At 40.8% G+C, this 25753-nt stretch overlaps 1 protein-coding gene across 1 annotated transcript in view; it reads left to right on the forward strand.

Annotated features, from left to right (window-relative positions):
* LOC141764537 (nidogen-1-like) overlaps positions 1-25753 on the forward strand; it is a 44058-nt gene that overhangs the window by 5218 nt on the left and 13087 nt on the right. The window contains exons 2-12 of the mRNA XM_074629833.1: positions 11755-12057; positions 13287-13516; positions 13617-14197; positions 14305-14445; positions 14894-15145; positions 16252-16452; positions 16545-16778; positions 18637-18774; positions 20439-20567; positions 21702-21845; positions 25144-25272. Of these exons, the coding sequence (XP_074485934.1) occupies positions 11755-12057; positions 13287-13516; positions 13617-14197; positions 14305-14445; positions 14894-15145; positions 16252-16452; positions 16545-16778; positions 18637-18774; positions 20439-20567; positions 21702-21845; positions 25144-25272 (2482 nt within the window). The remainder of the gene's footprint in view (positions 1-11754; positions 12058-13286; positions 13517-13616; positions 14198-14304; positions 14446-14893; positions 15146-16251; positions 16453-16544; positions 16779-18636; positions 18775-20438; positions 20568-21701; positions 21846-25143; positions 25273-25753) is intronic.

Raw genomic sequence — 25753 nt, forward strand, 5'->3', positions numbered from 1 at the left:
TGTTGTTGGAGGATGAAACAGTTAAACAGTGTTCACATACAGGAGGATAGGAAGTGTTGGCTGCTTGGTGTCCTGTTGGTTTTACCCCACAAGCTGCAACGTTGTTTGGTCTCTCAGCTGATTGGTTGAATCTCTCCGTCCAACACTTTGGTGCTCAGCTATTTTCGAAACTATTGTCAGTTTCTGTAGTGATAACAAAATAACATTTTCTAAAATCCTTTTTTATTGAACAAAAGAAGCCAAAGTTGTCAAATATTAAATGTTTTGTAAACACCAACAGAAGAACTTTCTCGAAATAAGATACAGTCTAAAACTGGCAGAATTTTTATTTAAATCAGAAACTATCTGATCAAAAAATAAGTAATTCAGAAAAGACATTCAATGCTGTCTTACAGTTTCTGATAACAGACACTTTTCAGTCAGTCTTTAAAAAGCATTAAGGTTTGCTCCACTTAACTAAATTGAATGGGCAGATTTAATTAGCACAATCATATTTCACAGAGGATGGACCTCCTTTATTTTGAAATCTGTGATTCCGTGACATTTTTTCTAGCGCCATCCCAAATACAAATTTACAATTTTAACCCCAAACAACAAAGTATGTTGTTTGTAAGTGGGTTATATGTGTGTTTTGCCGATCTGACAATTTTGGTGATATTCTATATTTTTCTTATTGTCATCAAATCCCATGAAAAGACTCAAACCAACAGGATGGCGTATTTTTGTAGGCCAACCTGGAAGTTAGCATCGCACTGGTTCCCTTGACAAAAAGCCAATGTGATTTTTCCATTGGCTTTTTGGATTAAAAGTAAACTCTGTGGCAAACAAACGTTTATGATGAGAATTGATGACAATAACAAAAATTGAATAATGTCAGACTGATCCTTTTTAAAGGGATAGTTTGGGTGTTTTGAAGTGGGGTTGTATGAGATACTTATCCATAGTCAGTGAATTACCTACAGTCAGCAGCCGAATTCACTTGAGTGATGGGGATGCCAAATGAGTGAATGCACATTGAAATGTAACAACCACCTCACTAATGGTCAAAACTATAAACCATCACAAAAATGACAATTACCAACATAAACCACCATGTTCTGAACAGACACGTTACAAACTAACACTAACAAAAAGTAAGATTTGCATTTTGGAACAAAAAACAGCAAACTTAACACAATAACCATCACTTCATGATGGGAAATGTGGGCCATCACATCAACACATGCTAGCCTATCAAAAGCATCCAGTGAGCGTGGTTTCAGCTCAGTTGGTTGGAGCTCAAATCTCATCGAAAAAGGGTTAAATCTTTGAACTGTGGACTCCATCCTTTCTCTACACAGTGCAGCCAAACACTAGGCTAAACATACAGTAGAGACCCACGCATGAGGCTACTATTTTGTTAAAATCTGCTGCACAGATTAAAATGAGAGGGTATCTGTACAGTAAAAAACACTTGAGAACACCCTCCGGTCTAGACACGCACGGGTTGGACGGGAATGATTGAAACCTCTTTTTACCATGTTGTAATATAGGAACATTTACAGGGAAACACTGATTCGCGACTTAAAAAGAAAGTGGGACAGGGCCGTAAAGTACTACCTCCAGTGCCCAAACCTACAGTAGATGATGGTCGGCACGACCCCAGTTTGAAGAAGCAGACAGGAGTACCAGCACAGGAGCAAAGCAATGTACTGCTGTGGACGGGGGGCAACAGCAAAACATATCTTAGACCCCTAAAAGAAAGGTCTACCTAGACAAATCTATATCAGTTTAAGTGGACGCTATATTTAGAATATTTTCCAACTGGGAACTGAACTGAAGGTGAAACTTATCTATACTGTTTTTCTCAATGGAGTCTGCTGGCTCGAGGAGAGCATAGATAAGTTTCACTTTTTGTTCAGTTCCCCGTCGGGAAGGGCTGACAGCAAGATAAAGCAGTGAAAATATTCTAAATATAGTGTTCACTTGAACTGATATAGATTTGGCTAAAATACGTTTTGCTGCTACCCCCGTCCACAGCAGCACATTGCTTTGCTCCCGTGCCGGTACTCCTGTCTGTTTCTCCAAACTGGGGGCATGCTGAGCGTCATCTACTGTAGGTAATACACCTGCTATGGATAATCATACAACCACACTTCAAAACACCTGAACTATCCCTTTAATTTCAGGTAAATGAAACTACTTGGGTTCGTGATCATCTTCATGGTTCATGGATGTCATTTTTCTGGTGATCAATCATCAGTATGTTTGCTTTGTTCAACATGTTGCTTATTGTGGGGTGTAATGAACATTTCAACCTCTAGGGAACACTAGCACGACCTACGACTGGTAGTTTTACGACTGCACGTTTCCTTCAAATGGAATTAAACATTTTATTCACTCAGAATTTATTATATATTATTAAAAGTTTTTTAATAATATTCAGAATAAAATGTCTCTCAGCCTCCCACAATGTGAAGCTCTCATTGGTCTCTGTGAGTCTGCAGTTCATAAAGCACCCGCCCCCTCTTTAAAGTGTCTCTAACTACCCTCCCAAAATGAGTGGCATCCTGTTGGTCCCCAGTAATTATCAGCACCACAGTGGCGCTCCTCAAGCTTTCCTTTATACATTCAAACTGACGTCAGGTTTGAAAACACCGCACGTTTGTTTATATAATAAAATCTCATGGCTCGGCTCCAGCTGCTGCTGCTGCTCAGGAGGTTTCTTAGTCCTCGACAGGAAGTGGAGCGTCCTCCGTAGAGTTGGCACATCTGGAACGTATAGACGCGAGACATCTGTCCTCCAAAACCAGATGGCAGGTCTCATTGTGTTTCCTCCCTCCGCAGTTCTCACACTGATAATGATGATCTCAGGGGTCGGACATGTGTGATGTAAGCGACATCCTGGCAAGTTTCCACTGAGGAGAACATGTGATCTCACTGCTGCAGGTCCTCAAACACTGCATGTATTTATTACATGTACAAGCTGGTTATTTACTGCAGAAAATATGCAGCAGAGAAGTTCAACATGTAGACTTTACAAAACTTTTTTGTAAGGTATTAAAATGTCTATAAACGACTAGACCTGTTATATTTTGTTGAGTTGTGTACTTACATTATCCCAAATGTTTCCAACAATTTTCAAACCCGAAGAAATCTGTAATTTTAATCAAGGTAACGGTGCGTTTCATTGGTCGCATGTCAATGGCGTCATATCCCCTTTGCGCATCCATCAGCGTTGTGGTTGTTAGCCAGAAGCTGTTATAAATTTAGGGCTGCAGCTAACGATTATTTTCATTGAAGATTAATCTGTCAATTATTTTCTTGATTAATCGATTAGTTGTTTGGTTTATAAAATGTCAGAAAATGTCGATGAGTGTTTCCCAAAGCCCACTATGACGTCCTCAAATGTCTTGTTTTGTCCACAACTCAAAGATATTCAGTTTACTGTCGTAGAGGAGTAAAGAAACAAGAAAATATTCTCATTTAAGAAGCTGGAATCAGAGAATTTTTTACTTTTTTTCTTAAAAAATGACTCAAACCGATTAATAGATTATCGAAATAGTTGCCAATTAATTCAATAGTTTACAACTAAAAGATTAATCTTTGGAGCTCTACATGAATTGACTTTTTAATCAGTTTTGAGCCACATTTTTATGATATTCTTTATAAATTTTGTTAGTTTTTAACCATATATTTTAACTGGATGAAGGATCTATTCGTCAGACGTCTGGATCTTAAGTTATCTTATAAGAAACAAGCTGAACAAACGTTAGCGAAAGCTCGGTTCACATCCTGTGTCCACCGAGCAGTGCCGGAGAAACCCTAGTTTAACGTGAAACTGCTTTATTCAGTGTTTTATCGGTTTTAATCACCGGGTCCATTTGTTTTGGAGAGGAGGAAGGAAACCTCTGCGGACATTTCGGCTCCCGATTAAAAAAAACTCCTGAAGGGAATCCTAACATCGCGAGAAGCTGACTGTAATGACGACAAGGTGAGGAAGACAACAACTCCCATGCTTCTTCGCGACGTCACCAAACTCCGTCTTTTGTTACTGCTTTGATTGAGAGAACCCGAGCGGCAGAAAATTACATATTGTGCATTTAAATGACTGTACAAATTACATCTACTTTATATTCCAGCTGACAATTTTAGTGTTCTGATGGATTTCTTTCCCTCCAGGCAGCCACTTCATTTCAGTCTAAATGAACTTGCTGCAGTGCAGAGAGATGATCCATCACTGTCAATGGTTACATTATCGCTCGTAATACACTGGAGATTTTATTTCCTAAAATCTATTATCTATTAATTATTTCATCATTAAAAAATCTGAAAACAGTAAAACAATGCCCAGAGCACATGATGTCTTCAGATGTCAGTCCAAAACTCAGAGATCTTCAGCTTAAAATGATATAAAATAGAGAAAAGCAGCAAATCCTCACATTGGAGAAGCTGCAAATGTTTGAGACAAAGCCTCCTGAGCCCGTCGTCATCGTCCTGTTCAACCTGTGTACTTATAAAAGCTTTGAGGGTGTCGTTATCTTGTTTTCCGCTCAGACAAAAGACTTCCTGTGATGAAGCTCGAGTGTCTTCGGCTCTGCAGGCGTCTTCTCTAAAGTCAGATACCTGCTGGGAGACGCCGGCCTTTCACCCACATGCTGCTGTCAGTCATGCGTTTCTCGGGAGGAAGTCTATGCGGCCAAAAGCTCCCCCGAAGAGACGTCTGTGCTGAACCCCTCCAGGCTTTACAGAGGCAGCCGAGCAGGACGGCTTTCCTCTCCGGCTCTTATTTCATCTCCTCTCTCATCTCGCAGCATCATCTCAAACTCACAGATACTTCTGTCATGTTTTTAGAGCGCCGAGGCTCTGACCTTTGACCTATCTGCTGCAGGTTGATGTAAAGATTTATTGTGTTACCTCCATCTGTCCTGCTCAGGTGGGGTCATTTCCTCCTCTTAGGGGTTAAATCATAAATTTTCTCATCTGCTGTTTTCTCAGCAGTGAGCATAGTCTGTCAGGATTATACATTATGTTTATGTTCTGACGGCTCTAAATACTGCAATACCCATGAGCCTTGGCTGCTGTTGCTATGGAGAAGAAGACAGTCAGAATCACAAAATTAACAGATTTAAACTGTTGAACGTTTTATCCGGTGTAATCTTTAGTTTCAGCAGAATCTGAAGCTGTGCGATTGGATTTTTGTTACTGAAATGCATCTTGGGAGTCGTAGTTGACTTCCCTCCTTCAGTTTTTCTGTCCACAGGTTCGTGTCTTTGACTTTTTATCAAAGCACCAGATATTTTCTAACACAGTAGTTCATCTTTTGTTTTGATGATTCAAACAGGAGAGAAGACTGTCGGTTACCAACACTGTTGATGAGAACATGAAGCAGACTCGTGAAATGTGGAGCTTGTTTTTAGTTTTTGGTTGCAAATTTTGACTTTGAGAGCAGAACTCCGTTTCATATATTTTGGTGTGTCCTGCAGCTTTGTTGTTGGCTAGACCCAGTGGTAGCTGAAGTCTTTGGTTGAAATACTGCGATAAAGAAAAGGAGAGTTTCCATTTGCTGTTTTTAACTGTATTTTCATAAAATCACAAAGAATGCAAGAAATGTGTTTTTACTGAAACTTTTTAAATAATAAAAAGTAATCAGCTCTAAAGGGTCAAAACTAGGGCTGTCAATCGATTAAAATATGAAATTTCGATTAATAGCAAATTAATCGCATTTCTTATCTGTTCAAAATGTACGTTAAAGGGAGATTGGCAAGTATTTAATAACCCAGAAACCCTCACAGGTACTGCATTTAGCATAAAGAATATGCTCAAATCATAACATGGCAAACTGAAGCCCAACAGGACAACAACAGCTGTCAGTGTGTCAGTGTGCTGACTTGACTATGACTTGCCCCAAACTGCATGTGATTATCATAAAGTGGGTGTCTGTAAAGGGGAGTACTCATAGAACCCATTTACATTCACATATCTTGAGGTCAGAGGTCGCTAGCCACTAGCATGGCTGAAAGCAGCCCATGCAAATTTAGCAAATATTTGGTGTGTTATTGAACCTCCTTCGTGACAAGCTGGTATGACATAGTTGGTAGCAATTGATTCCTTAGGTTTTTTTTAGTTTCATATGATGCCAGTATCTTCACTCTAGCTTTAAAACTGAGCCCGCTACGACCTATAAATCGCAAGTTGCGTTAATGCATTAGAGAAATTAGTTGCGTTAAAACAAATTTTATTATCGCGTTCAATTTGACAGCCTTAGTTTTCATGTTGACTCGGCACTGATCTACTGTGCACACGAGTCCCTTCTCCTCCAGTTCATGACTTTATAAACATCACTATTTTTGTGGACTTTATTTAGCATATTCTGTTCTCTTCGGATGTCGAGCAAACATCGGATTTCTGCAGAAGGTCATTTACCTTTCTCCATCTCAACTAATGCCCACACATACAGCCTGCGTTTTCTTTCGCTTGGAAACGTTCCAAGACCAGTTGTTTTGTTTTGGTCCGCACCAGAGAACGATTACTGCTTTTTACAACCGCACCACGGCTAGAACCGCACCAGAGAGAATAAAACGGACTCAATGTTGGCTTGTGAAAGCACCCTTAAATACAAGAGGAGGAGGTTTTAGCAGCATAAAGTCTCTGTAAAGAACAGCTGTTTTCTCTCTTCCTGGCTGGCTGACGGCATAATGTACATGTGAGATAAGATGGAGGACTGTAACATACACAGTTTATGTCTGGAGCTGCTGATGAGCCAAACATCAGTACCAGCTCACACTGGATGAAGACTACTTTCCTTCTGTCCTCCAGCTCAGCAGCCGCAAGATGTCTCTACTTCAGTACGTACACTGAAACTGCTACAGAAGTTATCTAGCATCCTTTAAGGGCCAAGAGATTTAAAATGATTAACAAAAGCACTTTTCACTCAAAATAGCAAGTGTAAGTACGGAAGTAAGCAAATTTAGACACAGCATTATTCTTCTGTCTTCCGTGTGATGGCTTGTTGTCTGACCTGAGAGGTCTCCTGGTACACATCAACCTTTTGAATTATATGTGTGGCATTCTGGGAAACACAATCCCATAATCCTTTAGTGAATATGAATAATAACAGCAGCATGGGAGCCTGTCTGCTCAGTGTGATTGAGTGCACTGACTGATGGGATATTAATGACAATCTGTCAAACACAAGGCAGATTTAACTCACTAACTGCTGGTGCTTTGGAGGCTGGTGATTGGTCACATCTGTTTAAACTGCAGGATACCACAGGTATCATGAACCAGCAGCCTTTTTAAGGTCATTAGCATGTTGCTAACGATGTCATTTTCCCAAACAGAACTAAGAGCAGCCCAGAGGGTTTAAGTGCAGCCTTTGTTTTCTTGTTTGAACTCTTAAATTAGCACATAGACCTGCTGAAGAGGCACTTTAGAGGAAAACACACACGGTTTTGCTTAAAGATAACAACATCAACCCTGGCTGGAGTGACCCACTTGGGCTTCGTTTGCTGTGGGCCCACACTGACCCCTCATCCTCCTACTAGCTGGGCAATATGTGTGACCTCAGTCACCTTGAAGTGTAAATCAGGCGCACATCACCAGTGTTGGAAGAAGTACTCAGATCTTTTACTTCTACTGAAAGTATTAATACCACAGTGTAGAAATACTCTGTTACAAGTTAAAGTCCTGCATTACAAATCTTATTTAAGTAAAAGAATACAAATATACTTACGGTACTAAAAGCAAAAGTACTCATCATGCAGAATGGCCCATTTCAGAATAATTAAATTATTAGATTTAGGGCTGCCCCCTCTTAGTCGATTAGTCGACTAATTGGTCGTTTTGGTCTTAGTTGACTAAGATTTCTTTACGCGATTAGTCATTTTTTATGCTCTTTTCATGCTGAATGACTTATTTCCAAGAAACTTATGAGCACATCTCTGGTAAACACAAGATTTAAAGTGATGTTTTTTGTGATTCTTTGTTGAAAAACTCAGTTTTACAGATCTTTCGATTAAATCAACTAATCAACAAGTCAACAAAATCGTATGAGTGTTAGTCGACTAAGAATTTCTTTGGTTGAGGACAGCCCTACTTGGTTTATAATTATTGATAGATTAATGTACACACGTATAACTTTAATGTTGCAGCTCGTAAAGGTGGAGATGATTTTAATGACTTTATATACTGCTGGGTAGTTTACTCTATAATAATACATCATCATTTTTTAGTTGATATATATTTTGTATTAATAATCTGAATCTGCACATAAATGTATTTAATATTTTCTTCTGAGATGTAGTGGAGTAGAAGTATAAAGTAGCAGAAAATGGAAATACTAAAAGTAAAGTACAAGTTACCTGAAAAATGTACAGTACTTGAGTAAATGTACTTAGTTACATTCCACCACTTCACAACACACAGCAGCGTAAAAATGGCAGCTTCTTTATATATTTGAAGCCCCAGATACTTACCAGTACTTTTACAATATGATGTATGTGTGTACTTTATCAACTGAAGTAATAAAGGTCCTCATACTCATATTTAGATGCACAAGACAAAGGCCTCAAGATTAGGTAATAATCACCGCCTCATCATCTCTACTGTGATTTAGTGGCACACATTTTAAATTACTTATAAAACCTACTGACATGCAGTGAATGTGGAGCTTCTGGGGCCACTTGACGTCCGGGGACTAATCTGGCCTTGACAACAAAACATTAAATTAAAGCTCTATAAAGCCTGTTTCACACATAGTTCCTAGTAAATTACTGGGATAATAACCTTTCAGGCACCACTAGTGATGCACTACGTTCAGGAACATTTTCGTGTTGCGTCTTTTCGCACATGCCTTTGCAATGTCGGAGTACATGGGGCAACGGACGGTACAGCAGATGGTGGTAATGCAATCAGAAGACGATGCGGCACGGCGGTGTAGGCGGCGGAAAACTTCTCTTATTATTATTTTCAGGAACATGATGGGCGAGGAGCTGTTTTTGTCCGGTGCCAATGTTCTTGTAATGTATTTAATATTCAACAAGTTTGCAAGACAAGTAATGTTTTTTAATGATCTACTGGAATCAGAAACGTGCGTTAAATACGAATAAACACAAATACGTCATCAGCGGAGTCTTGTGATTGGTTCGCTCGCTCAGCGTGAAAGCGCCTTTCTTCTGATGGACATAACCCTTTACATGTTTGTCCCTGCAATGTTACCGCTTTCATTCACAACATAGCCATACCGGCATTTTCCCTGAAATGTCTTGAGGTTGGAAATTGGCGGTACAGATTTCCCTGAATATCGATCCCTGCTGCCATTCACACATGACCCCGTGCAGCAACCTTTCAGGTGTGAAAGGGATATCTGCAGCCTCAGTATCGTGTCTCTGTTTGTTTAGTGTTGATGTGTGTTAGTGTTGGTCCTGAGCTAGTTGGGTGTCGGCTGCATGTTTCTGCATCACATTCAACCATTCACATTAATGAGATCTTCATAGCTACTGTTGGCTTACTTTTCTCTTTTTCTCTGTTTCCTGTTCTCTGCTTTGTATTGAGGGAAAAGTAATCAGCTACTATTTTGATAATGGATTCATCGTTTCAGTCATTTTTCAAGCAAAAATCTTCATAATAACTTCTCAAATGTGAGGATTTGCTGCTTTTCTCTGTTTTATATCATCATAAAGCTGAAAATCTTTGTCTTTTGGACTGCTGCTCAAACAAAACAAGACATTTGAAGACGCTTTGGAAAACATGATGTGACATTTCACAGACTAAACAAATGATTAATCAAGAAAGGGATCAGCATATAAATTGAAAATGAAAATGATTGTTAGCTGCAGTCCTAATATTGTATATACTTTGATGCTTTCTTCTCAAATTCCTCATCTGGTAAATACAAATATATAGCTAATAGGACTGTCAAAGTAAACTAATAATAATGCGTTAATGCCAACTTGTTTTAACGCCAATTTCTTTGACGCATTAATGCAACTTGTGATATTTAGGTTGTGAGAACCTAAACATCAGAGAACTGATCAACACTGGTTATATAAACAGCAATAATAATAACGTAACACCTTCTCTTATGAACTGAAAAACGTTGTGGTGGAAATTATAGCTGATGATTCTGGCATTTAGGAGAAACAATCATCTGAGCCTTCATTGAGACATAAAGTGAAGTCTGCTGTCTCAGATGGAAACGCTTCATGGTGTTCTGGGCTCAGACAGTAACTGTGGCATTCGGTGTGAGGCGGATTTGAGTTAATGAGGTTAAAAAGATCCTTTTCTTCCGAGTGAATGGGGAGTTATTGTGTGGAATTCCTGTGGGCTGACAAAGCGAGCAGAGCTGTAGGAGAGTCCAGCATCTGAACATTTACTGGAGGTCTCACTGTACTCTGTGAAACACGATGAACCCAGCCAAACTCCCGTCTCTCCTCAAACATCCAGATTTATAAAACAAATTAACAAATCACATCTTCTTCTTCTTCTTCTTCTTCTTTGTATCTTCTTTATCCTTCATGGTCAAGGCCAGTACCCGTTCCCAGCACGTCAGTAATCCAGTGAAACTATGGAAGAAAAAAAACATCCACCGCCTGTGTTTTTACTTTCAAAAATAATCTCCTAAACCAACGCATCCTCATAAAACGGTTCGTATGATACTTTACGAAAAGTTATTCCTAATTTTTCGTGCGTTCTCGTATGAATGTCCAGCAACAAGTCTTTTCAAAATAAACTTCCCGTCTTCACAGGAAACAACTTGGTTAGGTTTAAGAAAAGATCGTGGTTTGAGTTAAAGACGTGGCGTTACTTGAGTACAGAGGATACGTGACAAATAAGTCAACGTTGACTTATGGTTTCACACGGGACACGAAAACCGGTCTCCTGGGTGAAAGTCTGGTGTTTTTTGACCCACCCATCCACTCCGACCTCCTCCCAGCACGGCGTTTGTCACTCTTTATACTTCCTGGATCACGATTACATGGATTGCATACGAATTGATTCCTTGGGATATATATGAATTGCAGTGCATTACTTTTGTAGGTATAGCTACCATTTGAAATTGGAAGTCGGACGGAATTTCCAATTCCCAGTTGGAAATTTCAACTGGAACACCCATGAAGTCGGATTTCCAACTCGGAAAGTCGGACGAACCTCACTTACCACGACCTCCAAATCCGAGATGGCTGCTCCGTGCATCAGCAGTAAAAAAAAACCTGTAGTAAATACTTGTTATTAGCACTTCTGTCTTATTTGTGCCTCATTAAATCAGTCATACACACAGTAATGTCCAACTTCTTTCTATGGACATGTTGTTACGGTGTTTGTATGTGCAGAATACTGGCGTAGTACCTTGTTATCAACTGTTTTTTCTAACAATTGCTAATAATGGCTAACCTGGCTTGAGCAAACAAGTTTTCCGTCTTGTTGTACTGGAACGCAGTAAACTCGGGTGTGACGTCTCTAATTTATTTTTAATAATGGACCTCAGGAAGACTAGTAACCACTTCAGCAGAAGCTAATGGGAAACAAAAAAATATCTCGTAATGAGATACTAATCCATAATTATTAGATCTTATGAGGAAGTTTCTCTTTGTTGGAGAATAAAAAAAATCATACTTACATTAGATTTGTCATAATTATTAGATTCCTACCTCTTGATAAAAGGAAAGAAGGTTTCTCAGAGGTAAAAGATACTAAGTCATAATTATGTGATCCACTGTATTTAAACTGTATTAGACCCGTCATTAACAATAAACCTTCTGTCTTCTGTTCCAGATTAATACGAATGGATTTGTGTCTGTTGTCGAGCCTCCGGCGGAGGAGGAGTACCTGGGAAAGATGCCCGCCAGTTTCAAAATGATTGCAGCGCTGCTGGGAGACCTGGAGGATAGCGACGGACAGGGGAAGGTCCACTTCAGGTGGGACAGCAGCCCGGATGTACTGAGTCGAGCCGCGGAGCACGTCCAGCAAGCTTTCCCCAGAGACGACGGAGTGGAGCCCACCACCGTCTTCATCGTCACCTGGGAGAACATGGCCGCCCGGGGGACGTCTGGACGAGGAGACGGACTGAACACTAAGGTGAGGGGCCATTTGGGGTTTTTAAGAAGCAGACAGAGGATGATTCGTTTCATATCTCAAGTGTGTGGTTTTACTTTTGCACTGGAATCTGATGGGTATACAGTTGTGAGAGAAGTATTCAGATCCTAAGTAGAAGAAGTACTAATACCACACTGTGAAAATACTCCACTACAAGTAGAAGTCCTGCATTCAAAGCCTTACTTCAGTAAAATTATGTGAGTATTATCAGCAAAATGTACTTAAAGTATGAAAAGTAAAAGTATTAATTTTGCAGTAAAATGTTCCCCGTCAGTGCTTTACTATGTGATGTTTCTGGATTGTCTCATTTAGCCACTTGTTAGCAACCGCCTTTTTTAACACATATAAAGGCTTCAAAATTCAAGAGTGGGATATTTACTGACTTTTATTTATTTTATGTTGTAGAACAAGATGTTAAAATCTCTTCAGCTTGTCTTAACCGCAGACCTTATTTCAGGCGTCTAACTAAAAACACATTCAAAAAAACACATTGACTTCCAGACGAAGTAAACAGAAGTGCTAAAATGCTAACTCAATTCTGGATTTTAAGACTCATTCTTGCACCACTTTATTGCCCAGACCTAAAGTATCATAAATATATGATTTATTTTTGTAGTAGATTGCACGTGTTCTTATAAACTAATGAGTCATTGTGTAGTGTAGTGTAGGGCACTCTTACTCTTTATCCTCCAAAAATGTCCGACTTGCTGTTTTGCTCTTCATGACAGAGGCTCTTCATTACGTCAACGTCAGTCTTGAGTGCCTCAGTTTGCAAACAAATATTCCCGAAAAATAACTATGTACAATTTATAATAAAGTACCATATGTTCCCTTTTTGTTTTCTTTGACGGAATAATAGTGACAGTGCAATATAATGGACTTTGCAGAGGGAACACCGTGACGCAGCGACTCATTCATTACGATTCCGTCTCAGTACGCCTAACCTTTCATTATAACTTACATATTCTACAGGTGGTCATGCTATCATGTCCTCTCCGTGTAGTTTACAGTGCTTTCCTTCACACTACCATTACCTGCTCACTGTCCTCCACACAGATTTTCCCAGATGGTCAATAATCTTCTTAAACATGTGCAGCCAATGAGAACTCCCAGATTCAATTTCCTTCTACTGCTAGAAAATCAGGATTAATGTGTCCCAGTGGACTAAAACTGAGAGTTTCTGCTCAACAGCCTCCCTTTTGTACTTTCAGAGAAACACTTTCCAGCTGGTTGTGGCGTCTATGAAGTCGTCCTCCTGCGCCATCCTCTTGTACCCCCGAAACGGCCTGCAGTTTCTCTCCACGTCAGTAGGGGGCGAGAGTAAACTCCTCGAGGCTGGCTTCAATGAAGGCCTCGTGGAGGGCTGGTTCTGGGGGGGATCACAGGGGACGTACTTCCGCAGCACCACCGATGAAGAGACCTCCATCAGGGAACTCACGGAGTAAGAATCTCATTTATGCTTGAATATAAAACGACTTTGACATGATGACGAAGTGTCTTTTCATCGAGACTGATTACTCTTCCTTCCTTTCTCCAACCAGAAAGACAAACTCAGGACAGAATGGAGTTTGGGTGTACGAGATCGGCTCCTCGCCATTCTTCGTCGCCATTACACCAGGAATGGTCATTAGCGAACCTGAGGAGGAGGATGCCACCACACCTTCCGTAACCATGTTGCCAGGGAGACCTGAGGAACCCCAGGTGGTACCAGAAGAAAAGCAGGAGTTCCCAACTGAGCCTCCCAGAAGACACCCGGAAGATGAGACCATCACGCCAGATTACGCCGAACCAGAGACTGAAGAACCAGATTATGAAGAACTGGAAACAGTCACACCAACATACACCGACCCTGAGAGGGTTCAACCAAGATACCCCGACCCATCTGAGCCGAGATACCCTGACCGAACCGAGACCAGATACCCCGTCTCTGAGCCTTTGCAACCAAGATACACCGTCCCTGAACCCATTGAGCCTAGATACCCTCCAGTCGAGCCGCGGTACCCTGACCCAGATCCAGTCGAACCACGGTACACCAACCCTGAACCAGTCCAACCAGTGCCACCCCGTTCTCGGCCCCAACAACCCCAGATCGTCGTGGTAGACGAAGATCTTGATGTGAACGGTAAAACGTGTAGCCTAAACCTGTTCATTTCTTTGGTAATTCGTTCAAAGTTCTTGAGTTTTATTTTTATTGAACCTGGTTGGTTCGTTCTTTGGTTGTTTTCACAGTATTTGCATACAATTCGGAGACGTGTGCCCACAACAGGCACAAATGTTCGGCTTTCGCTGACTGCCGGGATTACAGCAACGGGTACTGCTGCCATTGTAGGCCTGGCTACTATGGGAACGGGAAGGACTGTGTCGCAGAAGGTGAGAAGCATGTTCGGTGTTACCCAAACTGTTAACGGTGCACGTTTTCTTGGATTTTTATGAAGTGACTCGAAAGATGCGAAGACGGATCGTATCCGTCAAGCACTTTGCAAAACTACTAGGGTTGTCAAAGTTAATGCGTTAACACAAATTTGTTTTAACGCCACTAGTTTCTTTAACACAACTTGTGATTTTTAGGTTGTAGTGGGCTCAGTTTTAAAACTAGTGAAGATACTGTTTTAGCCATGTAAGAAAGACTGAGGAACATAAGCTGGTGAAACAGAAGCTTACTCAGGAAAAGGCGGGACTTAGTGTGTTGTTAGTGTGCAGGCCTTTATCACTTCCTCCTAACAGGACTGTTGTCATGACAACACTGTCTCTAACCTGACATCCTTAACTGGAACTACTGAACTTCTTCTCTACTAATCAAGTCTTTGTTGTTTACTAGGAAAACCTCAGAGAATGAATGGAAAGGTGAACGGTCGAGTGTTCGTGGGGAACTCGCCTTCGCCCGTGACGCTCAGTAACAACGACTTACACTCGTACGTGGTAGCCAACGACGGACGGGCCTACGTGGCCATCAGTAACATCCTTGAGGAGGTGGGACCTTCCATGCTGCCGCTGTCCTCCCTGGGTGGAGTCATCGGCTGGGCCTTCGCCCTGGAGCAGCCCGGCTACCAGAACGGCTTCAGTCTGATCGGTGAGGGGACGTGTTGTTGTTGTTGTTGTTGTGAAGTGCAGTCTGGTGCTAGATGGCAGATTTTTAGCCATCTGCATTTATTGCTATGTTCACAATGATTTGGATAATGTATGTAGATGTTGGCTTAAAGGGCGGGTCCATCTGCGTTCTTTTCCGTTTTTGTTCAAATGGAAACGCCCACTCAGCCGTTAGCAAAAAGCAGTGACGTAGGTTACCAAAGTAAGCTAATTAAAGCTAATCAATAAGGTTATAAATAATGTGAACGCTAGCACTAGCTGAGTCAAAGTTGTGCCAAGTTTGGAAATAACTGAAAGTGTTATTTCAGATTTTTTGAAGAGGGGTAGTATGCGTACTCTGTTCTGAGAGGTCAAATTACTGTCTTTGTGAATGGATTCTGGCGACTTTGAAGAGAGAAATATAACGGCCTCATTTTCAACGGAAAGGACTGTCTGCCGGTGAGGTAAAGTGGCTGTGGACAGGAGCTGTAGAATATCAGTTTAAGTGTACGATATATTTAGAATATTTTCATCGCTTTACCTCGCCGACAGACAGCCCTTTCTGACGGGGAACTGAACCGTTATATCGCTCTTCAAAGCCACCAGACCAGACTTCATTCACAAAAACAGTGATTAAACCTCACAGAACATGGAAGTTGCTGGTCTACTGCTGCATCGATCGATTAGTTTGTTTGTGTTATTTTGTGAGTTTTGAATCCAAACTAATGTGGCGTCCAGAAAGGAGGCGTCAACCGTTTCACGAGTAGTAGGCGTGCTCACATAAGAGGGCTATCTTGTAACAGGAGAGACTCCAGAGACCATGTCCAAAGCACACTGGAGCACACAGATTTAAGGCAACCAACTTTATTAAAGACTGACTTTTCCATGCAATGCATCTTCATGAGAGTCATAGAAAGTTCTGACTCTCATGAAGACGCAGTTGGCGTTAAAAAATAAAATAATGAACCCGCCCTTTTAAAAGTTGGGTTACAATGAATCCCAATGTCCTTGGCTCGAGTCTGACTGGAGACCTTTGTCTGCGGTCAGCGTATGTTATTGTAGGACGTGGTTCAGTCTCTCACATGTTTGTTTTCTCACATGTCAATGCAGGCGGGGTGTTTTCCCGGCAGGCCGAGGTGATCTTCCAGCCCGGCAACGAGCGTCTGAGCATCAAGCAGCAGTTTAAAGGAATCGACGAACATGACCACCTGGTGGTGAGCACCGAGCTGGAGGGACGTCTGCCCGCCGTCCCGCTGGGATCCTCCGTCCAGATCAACCCATACAAGGAGATCTACCAGTACGACAGAAACCGTAAGGACAATTAACAACTAAACCATCGATTGACAGCCCTAATTTATAGTCTTACTGGATGTAAAAGTGTTTTCTGCTTCTCCTCCTTTCAGTGATCACTTCCTCATCCAACCGCGACTACACCATCACCTCCCCTGACGGTGACGTCCAGACCAGAAGCTACCAATGGCGACAGACTGTCACCTTCCAGGGCTGCCCACATGACGAGGCCACCAGGACGGCGCCGTCCACCCAGCAGCTCAGCGTGGACCAGATCTTTGTGATGTTCGATTCCGACAACCGTCTGATCCGCTACGCCATGAGCAACAAGATCGGATCCGTCCACAGTGAGTTCTGACGCCACCCGAGGTTCAGTTTATCAGCACTGAACTTTTGGATGCATGGGACGCCATTTAGGAAAAACGGATTCGATCCTTTAGAAAAATGTTTCATTGAAAATTGGTAAAAACCAAGAAAGATGAGTCTTACTGCATGTAATACGACCACACGAGTGTGTGTGATGCTGTTTTTCTAAATGACAGAAGTGTGTGTACTGTTCACAGATCAGGACAGTGCAGGTTGACTCCATGTTGTCAGATGGTTGAGGTCCTTGTAGAAGAGACGTCCATGTCTCGTGGTCGTCTGTTGGGGACGGTCTGTGTTCAAAGATGCGTGTTATTACCCGGAGGAATGCACTGAAACACGCCTCCAACAGTTTAGTGCCTCGGTGGTGTTTGCAGTAGAACATCAGAGGAAGACAAACAGTAATCTGAGCCCGGCTGTATTTCCTCAGCTGCAATCAGAGGAGGCTGTGACAGCGTTGGCAGGGGGTGAAGGTCAAAGAGATACCAACCTCCAGGCCACAGCGGGGAGGAAAGCGGGGGAAGGGCATCACAAGGGGCTTTTTTTTTTATAAAAAGTGGGGTTAAAGGTAAAAGTGCAAGTGGGGGCTGTTGATGGGATGCTCGGGGGGTTCAAAGTTACATAAGCAAACACCACTCAGCCGGGGTTTGTTGGCAAAAAGTGGAACATCTGCGTCGTGTTTCCTGTTAGGAGGTGAAGATCTGGAGCTGCAATGCTCAGCTGCATGATGGGAACAAGAGGACGCTGCCCCAGTGGCTTCTCTATACTCCCCTTTAGATAATCTATAAACCATTTAAGTCATTTATTAAGCAACAATGTCAAACATTCTCTGGTTGCAGCTTCTCAGGTGTGACGACGGGCTGCTGTTGAGTTTTGGACTGTTGGTCAGAAGAAACTGAGATATTTGAAGATATGAACTTTTGATGGACATTTTTCCAGTTTTTGACATTCAAAAGAAGAAACAACAAATTGGTTTATCAAAAAATTCATTAAAAAACATATATTAATTGATATTAAAAATAATAATTGCTTTCAGTCATCTGACCAGAGGTGGAGCAGCGTTGGCCTAAAGGTTAGAGAAACGGACAGAGAGACAAAGCGATCACATGGGATGTCTAAAAAGGGAGCCTTTCTTTAAGAACTCCAGTGATTTCACGCATCAGTGTGTTTCCAGGTGTTGAGTTATACTGCATCTGTTTTAAAAGTAGTACGAAGCCTTTAGTGTCTCCAGAGGGAGCTGTGTGAAGTCTGATAAATGTCCTCAAGTGATGTCACTTGAGTCAGCCTCGGTTTGGGCTGAAGACTACAAGTTTGAAAATGAATAAAAACTGGAGGTTTGGAGTTAACAGACGTCTGTAGCCCGCCACTCATCTCTGCTGCATGGCTAGAGGCTCCAGGCTACATTAGCTGCTAGTGTCATAACACACCACAATTTCAAACACAACTGTTGGCAGTCGAGTTGCATTTTGGGTAATGTAGGCACCGGGTTTTGACAAGGAAGAAGAACGTGTGGAATAACAACAAGAATATCTCTGGTCTGCTGCATCGATTTTGATCTGTTTTTTTCCCCAACTGTGTAGTTTCAGTACAACCATGGAGCAGAAGTAACTCACTGGCTCCTCCAAAAGAAAAGTAAATGGTTAACAAGACTTTTATAAAAATCCAAACCAGTCACATCAGTCGTAGATGGTAATAAAAAAATATATGCTACGTTTGACCGCTAGCCTGAACACAAAGCAGCCGTCACTCTCTGGTCACACTGTAAACATGATGCCACATTAGATGTTTCTGACTGATGATTTTAACCTGCAGCGGGTTTTTATTTTTATTTCTATTTTACAGTCGGTATTCCAGAGCAGAACCCGTGTTTCACAGGAAGACACGGCTGTGACATCAACGCTATGTGCCGACCAGAGGAAGGCCTCCAGTTCACCTGTGAATGTGCTACTGGTTTCACTGGAGACGGACACTACTGCCACGGTAACACATACGTACACATAACACATGCATACTCACATATTGACAGCATATGATTTCAGTGATGTGAATCATTGAATAATAACTTTCTGAACTATCTTGCTTTGCAATAAAAACAATAAAAGTAAAAGCACAATACTTAAAACATAAACTTTAAACTCAAATGAAGCAGCGAGAATAGAAATCATTTAAGAAATAAAAAGGAAAACATTAAATGCAAAAGTACAATGAAAATTTTGTGTCAAACATTTGTTAAATTATATGTACTCCATATTAAAGAGCATCAGGTGAATAATACTGCTACAGCTAGTACTAGCCCTGCTACTAGTGCCAGTAAAACTCTTTATTTTGTTTTAAAATGTCATTTTATAGCAAACATTCTGAATTGCATTTTTTCTTTTTTTACATTTTGTTACATATATAGATTCAATTCAGACTATTATTCCTGCAGCTGCTACAGATACTGATAGTAATGATCTTTATTTACCAAATAATCCCTGAAACTGAAGTCAGGAACTAAAAGTTTGCTTGTGAATTCCTGTTTGCATCTGAATAACCTGAAGAATCTCTTTGACTATGATGTTGTTGGATGGATGTAATGACTTCAACCATTTCTCTCTCTTATTTAAAGACTAGCTTCTCTCTCATCTTTGCGCTCTGTGTTTATATCACTCTAGTTTTAGACTTGTCTGGAAGCTTTAAAGAGGTTGGATTAGAGTTAGCTCTTAGGTCGTTGGTGTCAATGACGTCAAAGCCAACGTCGGTGTAATAAAATGCTTTAAGTCAGATTTTGTTGTGATGGAGGGTGAGAGAAAAAGCGAAACGGTATTATTTTCAGAAAAATAACTATTCATGTGTGTAGTATTATTCACCAGGATTTCCAATGCAATATTTCACTTATCAGTGATCAGTTTTTGACGATAAAACAAAATGTGTAGTTTTTGATGGCTCAGTGCCTCTAGTCTTAAACACTTGCTACTGGTTTTAAGGTGGTATACATACTACATACTATAGCCCTGTTTCCACCGCAGGAACTTTCCCCCGGAACTAGGAACCTTTTGAGGAACTCATTGCGTTTCGAACTTAATTAAGTTCAGGGGACATTTTCTGGGGTCTTTTTACCACCAAAAAAATCCCTGGCCGGGGGTAGTACTTTCTGAAAGTACAGGAACTTTCGGGGTGGAGTTTGCAGGGATGACCGTCGCTGATTGGTCAAACACACACACACACACACACACACACACACACACACACACACACACACACACACACTGCCGCTGCTTCAACTGTACTGCTTCATTCATAAAACAAGGAAGTACTCTAGTATCTTAGGACCATTAGGACCATTTTAGGACGAATGGAGAGCATTTCTCTTTGTTTGATAACACTGAAAGTAAAGTTAGACTCAGGCTAAGGCTTATTTTTCAGGCTGCAGAGTGTGTTTACTGCTGTGACCACCAGCAGCCTTTGTCACATGTCATGTTGCTTTTCATACATCAGCAGATTAATTTGACCAATTTTTGCAGGGCAAACAGACAGCAGTGGGTGGAAGGAACCTTTTAGTTTCTTGAAAAGTAGTTCCAGGGACTAAAAGTCCCAGGAACTTTTGGTGGAAACCCGGCTTATACTACATGTCCTTCACCTCCATGTTGGTGTGTTATTGTTAGATGTCGACGAGTGCAGGGAGACTCTTCAGGTCTGTGGATACAACGCCGTCTGCAGTAATCACCCCGGAACTTTCCGCTGTGAGTGTTCGACCGGCTTCGTGTTCGCCAGCGACGGAAAAACCTGCACTGGTACGTTTAAATGTGTGTGTGTGTGTGTGTTGACAGCTGTGTGGGTGGGCGGAGTGTATGGTTCCTGTGTGTGTGTGTGTGTGTGTGTGTGTGAGACTTTGTTTGAGGAGTCCCTTGTTGCACATACAGATGTTCTAAAAGCCGCCAACACACATAGACAATAAAGGTTTTGTACAACTGTAAATGGGACAAAACTTTTCAAACTGATGTTCTTTGTTGAACACAGATGATGATTTAATATGAGGACACAGAGTTGAACCAGAACCACTCTGTGAAGCAGGATAAATCTGCAGGGATCAGTATTGATGAATCATGTATGGTGGCCCTGAAGTATATAAAAAACAAATCATTTCATAACTTTTTTTTAGATGAAAGTTGGCTTAGATGAAAATGAGCAACTGGTGCTGTAAATGTATTGTGCATTGTCCCTGTTAACAGAAAACAAAAACAAACATTGACACACACTATAATACTTCATTACCACACATTTCATAAAACAAATTAACAACACATCACCATGTCGTGTATATTTCATTCATTTTTTTTGTATTTGTCTTTGCTCATGTCTTTCTTGAACGTTGTGTTTTAAAGAAACTTTCTATATTGATTTTCAGCATTTCAATCACATATTTTATCACATATCCTGCAGCCCTGTTGGTCCATATTCAGATCTTTGGGGGGGAAATACTGAGCTTGTCTTAATGTAGCTGTACACACTTTTTAAAAATGCACCTATGTATTATTTCAATCACAGGTGATGTCTTTTCTCCTCAAAACTAACGTTTAAAATTTTGTAGTATTTGCTTATTTGTGTAATGTTTAAATTATCACTGTATGCTACAGCATAAAGATTTCCCTTATTATATTATAAACAGACCCAGACCAAAAGTACACTAAAGTATATGGACAGGGTGTCCAGATATTTTTTTGCCATATAGTGTATTTAGTCTTTAAAAAGGTATTAAATGTAACTTTCTGATATCTGTAGTCCATAAGGAAAAGAAAAGTTGTTCAAAAGGGCTGAAGGATGAAGTGAAACTTTCTCTACAGTCAGACTGCAGTTATTCCTCCTGTTACACCCAACACATGAAGTTCCTGTAACTTTGCTAACATGTCGTCTGTCTCGTCCTGCAGAGGAGAACCGCCCGGTGGATCACTGTCAGAGAGGAAGTCATGACTGTGATGCTCCTGAAAGAGCTCTCTGCAGCTACACCGGAGGCTCTGCCTTCGTCTGCTCCTGCCTGTCGGGGTTTGTGGGTGACGGCCGGGTGTGTCGAGGTGAGTTCACCGAGTTTATCTGTGTTGGTGGAGTCAGCAGACCTCGAGCTGATGGCTGATCTTCAATGTTATGACTTCAGTATCAACTCATAAAAATCATTGATGCAGTCAGTGTTGAAGGTCACGGCAACGGTTTCCATGTTTTCAACGAAACATTAGTTTCACTTGAAGGATTCTTTGAAACTTTAACTTTGCCTGCAACTTGTATGAATGTGAATCATGTGAGCTCAGTAAACTTTTACCCAGATGAATACTTAAAGAAGTAGAGCCCTGCATCTGTCATGGTCACAATAATGCAGCAAATTAACAGGCAACGTGTTGCTTTAGCAAACTCTTCTTCAAACTTCACAATAGAAATAGAAGGTTAGTCTAGGGTTAGCTTAGCACTGTTGGAATATCAGCTGAACATACTATGGACTGTCTAATCACAGTTTAAACCTCTTCAATCTGACCACTGACAGACTGCAGAGGGCCCAAAGAAAAACAGACTGACTCAATATTTAGATCCCAGTTCCACAGTTGTGGTTGCCTGAGTCCAGAGTCCAGACCTTTGTATCCACGAGTTTGAGTTTACTGATTCGTCTAGCATCGTGACATGAAACAGCGGTTTCTTGGTTGAAAAAGCAATTGAGCCAATGAGCACCGCGGGGGGTTTAACGATTAGCCAATTGTATCTTGGTGGTACTCCACAATTTGCGAAAACTTGCAATAACTCTCTCGAGACTCGCTGACCGACCACCTATCTCAACCGTAACCATTCGAGATCAATGCCTAACCTTAACCACCCCATGGAAATCGGTTAGAGTCGAGGCAATGTCAGACTAAAGATGGAAACTGAGTTGACAATCCTGTCTGATATCAGGCAACCGTTGTGGTTCAATAATGATTATCACTGGCGCTTTTCTGGACTTGAAAACAAATTCTTCCTGTCATGCAACACTGTGGGGACGTCAACTAAATGGAAGTTTGAATCATTTAAAGGTGCAATGTGTAGGATTTGGCGACATCTAGCGGTGAGGTTGCAGATTGCAACCAACTGAAAGTTGTCCCGTGTGCCAAGCGTGTAGGAGAACTACAGTGGCCGATCGGAAAACGCGAATGTCCCTATCTAGAGCCAGTGTTTGGTTTGTCTGTTCTGGGCTACTGTAGAAACATGGCGGCTCCGTGAAGAGGACCCGCTCCCTATGTAGATATAAACAGCTCATTGTAAGGTAACAAAAACACAACGATTCTTATTATCAGGTGATTAAACACTAAAGAAAACATACTTCCATTTCTACCAATAGATTCCCCCTAAATGTTACACACTGTTCCTTTAATTCTACTTCTATTGGGGCCCAAACTATTAAAAATGTAAATAATACAATTCATGTCTGAATTATATCGTTTTTATCTCTGTTAAAATAGTTATTGAAGGAAAGAGGAAAAACATCAATCTAACAGCTGATTCCAAACTTTTCAACAGTAGTGCACAAGTCATATCAGAGTTTGGGACTTTGTGTTTCTTCAGTGTAATATATTGTAAGTCAGCGCAGTGGGCCCCTTGGACAGGAAAGGTTTCCACCTGGACAGGAAATGCAGAACCCTGCCTTACAGCTGTGCAGCTCATCTCTTATATATACATCATCTCCCCCATGCCGGAGAGTCTGAGCTGAAGAATGTTCATATGTGGAGAGAAAACAGGAGGACGAAACCGTCCACAACTTGTTTTTTTAACAAAGTCTTGTCACTGTGCCCAAGTTCAGCCTCACAGAGCTGCTAGTATGGCTGAAGACTCTTAGTCCCGTTTCTATATAATCAAGTTATTTTATCTGTCAACAACAATTACAGTGGAGCAGTTGTTGGCAATGACATTATTTGTTCTCAGTCTCCCTCCAACAATGCTATTACAAATATGTGTAAAAATAAAATCATGCAAGTACAAATGAGAATCTTAAGACATAAAACACAAAATGCAGATTAAAATATAAGAATAATATATATATATATACATTGTGTATATATATATATATATATATATGAAATATAATACTGTGTAAACTGCAGTGTGTTCGGGTAGTAGAAGTAGTTCTCCCACTAGTTAGTTAGTTACTCCATCACTAACAGGTAATGTTAGTTTCAAATTATAAAACAAGGTTTGTTCTGTAAATTTCAGTATTTGAATCCATGTTTTGTTGTTTATTAATGGCCGGCTAATTGAGATATTATTGTGGTTAATTGTGAATTCTTTAGTTTGGTTCCCTGGAAACTAGGGCTGTCTTTGACCAATTAAATTCTTAGTCGACTAAAGCCAAGTTCACACTACACAACTTACTGTCTTGTAATCGGGAGTGTGGTAGTCGTTGTGGTTTTCACACTACATGACTGACCGGAGGTCACACATTACAAGATCTTTCACCAGGAGGAATCCCCGATGAGGTCTCCAAACTACGTTTTGCCACGAATCACGCACAAGAAATACACCGTAAATTATGTGATCCATACGCGAGACACATTGCTGATGTTGTCGTTGGCGCATGTGTCCACAAAAATAGCCTGAGTCCACCGGTTTCCACACTTTTTTTTTTTTTTTACCATTTATTCCTTCAGGTGTAACAACAACGTTGCTCTGTGTTGCAAATGCAGCAGATACATTACGTTTCTATTGTTACAGGCGTCCCTGTGTCTTGCGCTTTCATTAGCTGTAGCTCGTGGCTGGAGCCCCTGACAGGTCGACCTTGTGTTTTTCTGTGAAACTGACTTTCTCCACAAAGAATCACACAAAAGCACCACTTAAAATCCTGTGTTTACCAGAGATGTGCTCATAAGTTTCTTAGAAATAAGTCATTCAGCATGAAAAAAGCATAAAAATGACTAATAGACAAAAAAAATCTTAGTCGCCTAAAACCAAAACTACTGATAAGATAAAAACATTTAAACTTTAATACCAACAAAGTCCTCAAAGTCTTGACCTTGGAAATAGTTTGAGAAAAACATCTCCATGACAACTGAGTGAACTTCATCTGCTGGTAATGTCGAGACTGAGATGTGGTTGAAATGTCCTGAAAAGCTAATGAGTGTACCTTTTGAGTTTTCTTGTTTCCAAAATCGTTACAACAATATACATAAAAAACTTCCGAGGTAGAGTCTCAACCGCTCATTTAAAATACTTTTAAAGGGACATTTTGAGTCGATTTCTATGAAGAATTTTTTAGAGTCTGGCCGTTAGTGGTACTGCAACCTAAAGCCCCTCCAAACATGGTGGTTGGTGCGTTGCCAACATAAACTTCATCTTTGTATTTTCTTTGTGCCCGTTCAGACGTAGACGAGTGTGAGCAGGATCGATGCCACCGCGACGCCTTCTGCTCCAACACGCAGGGCTCCTTCTCCTGTCAGTGTCATCCCGGTTTCCAAGGCGACGGCTTCCAGTGCAGCCGCACGTCCACAGGTGGGTGACTTACACACTATTTTTTAAATTACATATAAATGTGTTTTCTTCTGTCTGATAAAGTTGATTTTCATAGAAATGGACTGAAAGCTGGTGATATCAGCAGGAATATACATTTTAGTTTTAATTTTACTTAAAACTTAATGGTAGTGGTAGAAAACATTCAAAACATTACTTAAGTAAAAGTATGTATCAGTAAAATATAAAAGTATTGATTGCAGTAAAATGTTCCCTGTCAGTGTTTTACTATTATATCTGATGTTTCTGGATTAATATGACTGCTGCATTAATGTGTATGTTGAATTTTACTACTGTAGATGTTTACAGTTGTGCTAAACTTAACTCCTTTATATGCTGTTGGGTAGTTTAATCTACAACGATGCATCATGGTCTATAAGATCATCATATGTTTGTAGTGTCGCTGTCCTGTGAGAACCACGTATCTCTAAAAAGTCAACTTTTCATAGTGTCAGAAAAACAG

This window comes from Sebastes fasciatus, chromosome 3 (assembly GCF_043250625.1).
Source record: "Sebastes fasciatus isolate fSebFas1 chromosome 3, fSebFas1.pri, whole genome shotgun sequence".
NCBI classification, from domain to species: domain Eukaryota; kingdom Metazoa; phylum Chordata; class Actinopteri; order Perciformes; family Sebastidae; genus Sebastes; species Sebastes fasciatus.